The 7620-nt window shown below is 35.7% G+C and overlaps 1 protein-coding gene across 1 annotated transcript in view; it reads left to right on the top strand.

Moving 5' to 3' along the window:
- Positions 1-7175, top strand: part of LOC106471146 (protein pygopus-like) — a 32302-nt gene extending 25127 nt beyond the window's left edge. Inside the window, exon 4 of the mRNA XM_013931732.2 lies at positions 5774-7175. Within this exon, the coding sequence (XP_013787186.1) occupies positions 5774-6040 (267 nt within the window). The 3' untranslated portion in view covers positions 6041-7175. The remainder of the gene's footprint in view (positions 1-5773) is intronic.
- The last annotated feature ends 445 nt before the right edge of the window (positions 7176-7620 follow it).

Below are 7620 nucleotides of genomic sequence, written 5' to 3'. Positions count from 1 at the left end.
CTTTTTGGCACGTCACGTTGGTTATATTTACAGCCGTGTGAAGAGTTTCTCAAAATTTCAGTTTTACATAACAATACTGACACTAACACTAGCATTTACGTACACCCATGTATTGTTGATTCTTACACTTGAGAATCTTCTACAACTTTAGAAAATAGGCAGAAGTTTTGCAATACATATTTAACAGCACAATTTATGTACATTTCTAAATATGAATTTAATTTAAACAAACATTGATATTAAAATAAATATATAATAATAAATCTGTCACAGTAACTTATTCTGAAGTGGAATTATTTTATATTTCTACCCAGTTCTTGAACTCAATAATTCTTTACAACATTTTTCTACTTTTGAATTATGAATTCCAAATTCTAAGTTATCACTTCGAAGGTTATATCTTCTATAAGCACACTTACACAGGCTTCAGGAGGTGGTCCTCAACTATGGAATTATCGGCTTTACTTCATCAGGAGATTGATCGTCAAATGAGCTGACCTTCATCAGGCTTCAACTTGAAGTTGGGTGCCCACATGTTTTGAAATATGGTCTGCTGACTTTGGAAAGGTCAAGCTTTATACAGTTATGGTTTTTAAATATTGTTACTGTTAATATCATTTTCTGTAGGTACATAAGTTTAGTTAGATTGGTCAATACTCATAATCAAGTTAAGTTTGAAATTAGAACTTAAATGTATCCTTTGTCCTATAACATTAGATTAGGCTTAACATGGGTCTTTGTTATTTTAGGATTACCTGTAATCCATCTTACTAGTATGATGTAAATTAGGTTAACTATATTGTTTTTTGTTTCAAGACATCACATCTCATACATATGTTGTTGTCAATACAAACTTACTTAATTTTACAATATAATGTCTATTTCATTTTTGTTATTATTTATCTCTTATATTTCTTCAATTAATTTTGTTTGTGTGGACTCCTGTCACAGTAACTTATTCCGAAGTGGAATTATTTTATATTTCTACCCAGTTCTTGAACTCAGTAATTCTTTACAACATTTAACATTCTTGTTTTCTTCAACACATAACATCTTATACATATATATATATATTTCACTACACACTTACTTAAATTTATATTATATCGACTATTTCATTTTCATAATTCTTTATAATTTATACTTCTTACAATTAATTTAGTTTGTGAATACCCCTGGGGGCCAGGGTATGCCCTACCTTTTCCCAATATTGCTCACCTTCTTCCTACAACTGCCAAACCCATTTAGGACGATTTTGTCAGTTTGCCTTCCTATGCCTACTTCAGACTTTTTAGACACTTTTCACAGTATAAATTTCTCCTCCTTCTCCAGACATTATGGTTCGTGTATCTTCAATGCTGATTCAAGTTGTGAATCAATCAGTTCCGCCTCAATCGCTTCTTGGTTCTTTCCATTTTTAATACGTAGTCTTTGATCACAATCAGGTGGGCAATTTCTGTAGGACTGAGAATGCCCACGTTACACATTCTTATATTTCATTTCTCGAGACACTATGTTAGGTTTTTTTCCCACATGATTTGGTACCTGTTTCGTAACTTGCTCTTTGGACTTCTTGCAATTCCATATGTCTTTTGTCATATGGTCTATGTTTTACCTGACTTCTGCATTTTTACGGGATTTTGCTAACACTACTACTTGGACATATGGCTTCAGTTAGCTCCTTCTGAATGGGGATGGTCATAACATATTCATTTGCTTCTTACACAAGCAGCTCGGGTGGTTGGAGTTTACATTTGAATAAGTTTTTCCTTTTACCTACCTAACAATCTCAGCTATTTCGGGAATGTTTTTTTGACCATCCATTCTCCTTATTGAATGCAATCGATGGAGCTTTCTGTTATCCACGCCCCATTATGGTTCATTATCTTATAGCTAGCAAGGTTCTAATGCTTTGGGGGATGTTTCTTCTATGGAAGCTCTTCTCCCTTTGAGTTTGGCACATTTGTGATCTTTTCACTAGATGCTGGACAATCAATGGTCTTGTGCTAGGGTTTCTTTGGATTATCCTCTTAACTTTCCTCCTTCTGTCTTTGACTATGTGTTGGTGGTTGAACATGTCCCCTTCGTGGTTGGTTTACTGATCCCTCCCCCTCATCCAGGTTTGTTTCTCTTCCCTGATGCTCATCTCCAAAGCTGGGGGGCATGGGTCGATCAGCAGGAGGCTTTAGGACAATGGTCTACGGACAAAGGGTCTTACCATGTTAACACACTGGCACTTCCATCAGTCCAACATGCTTGAGTTCACTTTCTCCCTCTTGTCTGGATTTGACTAATCATGTTTCATTCTGACTATTCAATGGTAGTGGCTTGTATAACTTGTTAAGAGGACACTCGTTCTTCTTCCCTTTGGGGTAGACTGTGGATCTCCCTTTTTGGAACCCATACACATGACATACGTCCCTGGCATGTCATGTTCTATATGCTTTCGTCTTTGTTGCAGATTGTCTTTCTAGCCTCAAAGCACTTTCTCCAAAGGAGTGGCCTCTCAATCCTCAAATGTTTGGTGACTCTGCCTCCTGTGGAGTATTCCCCAATGGGAAGCATTTGACTCTTTTCTCAATTCCAAGTTACCTCTTTTGTTTCTGGTCTCTGGTTCATCATCCACTTGCCCTGGCTGTCAGTACGTTCAGACAGGATTAGATCCAGTTTATAACTTTAGTTTTTCTCATTCTGTCACTTCTTCGTAAGGTGATTTTGACCATCCATGACACTCTGGATCAGATCTTTCTAATTAATCCTTCCTGCCCAGCACAGATCTGGTTTTCCCAGCTGTTTTGGCTTAATATGTTCTTTTTGTTTTGGATCGATTTTACTAACCTACTCTTTGGGGGCTCACGTGGAATATTCTTTTCGTCATTTTCCTTTCTTACCAGTCCGGCATGTCCTGGTGGTTAGGGTACTTGATTTGTAATCTGAGGGTTGTGGTTTCAATTTCCCATCCCATCAAACATGCTCACTCTTTCAGCTGTGGGGGTGTTATAATGTGACAGTCAATCCCACTATTTGTTGGTAAAAGAGTAGCCCAAGAGTTGGCAGTGGGTGATGGTGGCTAGTGCAGATAGCCCATGTGTAGCTTTGCACAAAAGTAAAAACAAAACAAACCCAATAATTTCTTGCCATTTTCCACCTTTATTCTTGGTCGGATCTGAATGACCTTTTCTGTCCTGTACATGCTTGGGTTGCTATATTTCTTTCAAGGCTTCTTTCCACTGACTCCATTTCACACAGTTTCTTTCCCTTGCACCACTCCTCTGTTAGTTTTTTTTTTCCCTTCCTCTCTTACCCATTAGGTTCGGCTTGTGATTCAATTGGCCTTATACTCCTTGTCTTCTCTTTCCTGTAATCAATTCCTGGAGTCTTTACTCCATTCAGGCACCTTACCTTTTATCTGCATCTCAACCACGTCATCTGTTGGAGGTACTTCATCTTTCGAGCACTGGGACTACACCTCATACATTCATCTCCCATTTTCTGCCTTAGGTAATTGTTTCTTCCTCATCAGGGTACTGTCTTACACCTGTTGCCATCCTTCACTCTTTGGTAATAACTGGGTAAGTTTTCTTTCTTTGGTTATATATATATTATTTTTCAGGGGCCTGTTTAATGTTTTGACCAGGATCCCACTCTGTGATGAGTAGTGCCTGTCCTGGTATACTTCAATCACTTAGAATTGTACTAAAACCCACACTGTAAAGACATGTTGACTTCACTTTCATAATTTTTCATGGCCACAAATTGCACTGTTCATTACAATCACATAAAACTAGAGATGGGGTGTTCCACAAGATGATTTATTGGTTATTTATCAAGATATCTTTGCTTCATAACTATGTCTGTTCATGGACTTAATGGGTAAAGCAGAAGGGGATTGTTGCCCATCCCTGCCATTCTGGTGTAGATGACGAGATGTCCTCCAAATGGACGCTCCATCTCTGCACGAGTTTGTCCGAGGTGATGTTGTAGTTTTGGAGTGTGCCATCCTAATGATTAGGATCCCTTATTCTACCGCCCATGTGGAAGTCGGTTCCCGGTGATTGAGTTTTGGATTTAGAGCTGAACCAATCAACATGATATACTCACACATGTATTGTGCCAGCATAAATACAGCTCACCCCTTTGATTGGGATCCCTCATCCTACCCCTGTTGGTTATCAGTGGATGAGTTTTGGATTTAGAGCTGAACCAATCAAAATAAGTCCTCACATGTGTTCAAGGAGTCCCTGGTCCCTCACTCAATTCACCTCGAGTGCACAATGCCAGTGTCATGGGTCATGGTGGGTGCGCTTGTTGGTTGTTCCACTTCTTCCTCTTGTGGTACCCCTCGATGTCTTTATGCCGATGATGTTACTGCGCATGAGGTTGTTCTGGTCTGTTTGATTTGAATGGGATATGTATGTATGTTATTTCACTCTTCTCACATGTGCCCTGTTTACAGATCAGTGGTGGAATTTCTCCCTGCAGTCGGCTGAACTTGAGGTGAAGACGGTATGATTCTTTTTCCTACCTCTGGTGGTTGAGTTTTGAATTGTAGTTGACTTACCGATGGCCTGATCCTCATCCTATCCCCTCATGGATGTTGGTTATCAGTGGATAAGTTTTGGACACAGTTGTCTTGATGTGTACAGTCCATTGCCCCCTAGCCACTCTACACTTTGGGGCACATCTGTTCATTAGGGAGATTGAAATTATAGTATATTGTAGTTATGTTTGCTGTCCAACTGTTTTCTCTCCCATTGGGATGTGCTCCCTATAATTTTCCACCTGGTACAGAAGTGGTGCAATCTCCTATGCATAATCCTCTTATTAGAGGGTTCCCTCGTTAGGGTGTTCTTCGGAAGCTTCTACTTTCTCCCTTGCACTAGCTATGCATGTGAGAAGAAGTAAGGTACCTTGTCAGAAGTTATAATTTTCCTACACTGAAAATGTGTTTCTTATAGCTACTCATTTCCACTTGCACTTCCCACCCTTCCTTCCCATTGTCTACTAGTGCTTATATTTCTGTGTAAACTCAAAGTGATAGTTAAGTAGAATAGAATAGGAGTCGCATGGGTATATGGCACTACTATTGGTTGAGGTTTCTTGCGTGACAATTTGCATGCAAGAATCAGTTAAACCATGGGAATCGAGAGTTGCATGGGAGTGAAAGGCTTGTGGCATGCTAAAATATTTTTGAAAATAGAGGGCAGCGCTGAATGAGAATAGCTTTGTATGCGAGCAGAAATAAGATCTGTCAGAAATACATTTTCAGTGTAGAAAAATAACATGTCATTATGACAGTATATAAAAGTGTCCATATAAATAAGATGTACACAAAATAGACTGTTGTGGTCTTGAAATTCAGAAAAAGTTAACACACTATTCTCTCTGGGCTATATTATTCAAACACATTAAAATAGTTCATATTTTTTTAGAACAGTTTGTATAAACAGTAAGTGTAACAGAATGCCAAATGATGGTTTAAGATTTGGTTTTTAATGTTGAAAGTTTGACATCATAATATTACATAAATTTCATAAGCTATTAATTTTTGATTGTCCTTTTTGAAATTATAATTTAACTTCTATACATATTTATACTGTCATCAGACCTGATTTTTATGCAGTTCACAAGAACACTGGTCTGACCTTCAGAAAACAACTACCACATATACTAGACTACTGCAGGTAATAGTAATAAATATTATCTCTTGTTAATAAATATATCATATACAGCATGTGTAAATATATATTGTACAACATTTTATGTCTTCTAGATGTACCCACCAGATCAACCCATGGTGTTTAATCCCCAGAATCCTAATGCTCCACCCATCTATCCATGTGGAATATGTCACAAAGAAGTTCATGACAATGATCAAGCTGTGTTTTGTGAGAGTGGATGCAATTTCTGGTTTCACCGGATATGCACAGGGCTCACAGATGCAGCTTTTCACCTCCTTACTGTAGAAGTATATGCCGAGTGGGTGTGTGATAAGTGTCTTTCATCAAAAAACATACCTTTGGTGAAGTTTAAACCTTGAAACATTTTTGTGATTTTCTAGTCTCTGTGTATATTAAAAATATATAGAGCTTGGTTAATTCACAGACTGTCAAAGGTAAAAGGCAGATGCACCTTAAAAAATCTTTCTTGAAATTTGCCACAGAAGTAGAATATTTAAATACATTGAAACTATTTTTTTACTTTCAAAACATTGATTATCAATGACTGATTTGTATTGTTTGAAGGTAAGTTACTTGATGCATTTTTATTGTACATACATGTATTTAAAATGGAACTTTGTAAACACATTAGAATAAGACAGCAAAATTCACACTTTCACACTTTTGTATGCCCATTGTTTTGTGTAATACAAAACTAATAGCACCTGTTTTAAGGTGTTTCACATAAATTTGCAGTTTAATAAGGGATTTCTCTGTGTTATAGAATCCAGTTAAAGTGCCAAGTTACACTAGGTACAAAGTGGTTTTGCTCATTTATATATTTAAAAATAAAATATATTTAAAAAGAAAGCAAATTTTATAATACTCAGTTTTGTTAAAACTATTTAAAATAATATTATTCCTTTAATTTCAAGTTTTCATTTGGAATATGACATAATGTACTTTTACTTTTCAAAGGAAACAATTTTGTTAAATCTTTTAAATAACATAATGCATAATATTCAGCACATAGAAAACTTCATGCTTAATATAATTTGTCATTTTAAGAAAAATATTTTAAAGTAATGGAAGCATTTAGCATCAAATCCACATACAGTATAAAAGCATTTTGTAAGACTGTTTTTTTTTCTAATGATAAATGAAAATGAGATAAAATGTTTTTTTAGAATAATTCCAGATGATAAATTGATTACACAATTAGCCAGCCACATTATTTAGTTAAAAGACATTATCAGGTATTTCCTAAAAATGTTATATTAAGGACCAAGATTATTATTGAAAGTATTATAATAATGTGAATTTTTAAGAGACAACTACAAAAGGTTGAATTTTATGTTTAAAACATGAGACTTGGTAGAACAATTTTCAGGAAGCAAGCATACTAAAATAAAATATGTAGTGAAGTAGACTAAAGTCTTGAATAGTGTTGAATTTAGATTAACAATTTTTGCTTTGTTTTCTGAAACTTCTGTTTATAAACTTTATATCTGAATATCTGTACTGCATGAGGCTCTCTTTATTTATATCAGTTAATATCATCAGTATCATATCTGTAAGTACAAACTGTGGCAGATTTACCTCAGTCATTCCTGCAGTGGCACCATTTCAGCAAAATCTTAGGGATCAACATTGAAACTGAATTTCTAAAAATACATGAACTATTAATAAACTGTAATAACAATGACTATGAATTTGTACGTATTAATATTAGTAATTTCTCATAAACGTAGCTCATTTTAAATTTTGAGTGTAAGGGAAACTTCTTTATTGTGATCTTATTCTAGTTTACCAAAAAGACATCTCATATCTATCTAGCCCTTATCTTTATTAGTAGTCCACCTTAGATCTGTACATAATCCTTTTTTTTACTTAATTACAAAGCATTGGATACTTCTGTTTTTCAAAACCATGTCTCATCGTGACTGTTGCCTTAAACTCT

Source organism: Limulus polyphemus, unplaced genomic scaffold, assembly GCF_000517525.1.
Source record: "Limulus polyphemus unplaced genomic scaffold, Limulus_polyphemus-2.1.2 Scaffold4434, whole genome shotgun sequence".
Taxonomy (NCBI): Eukaryota; Metazoa; Arthropoda; class Merostomata; order Xiphosura; family Limulidae; genus Limulus; species Limulus polyphemus.
This window is presented reverse-complemented; position numbering and strand designations above follow the sequence as displayed.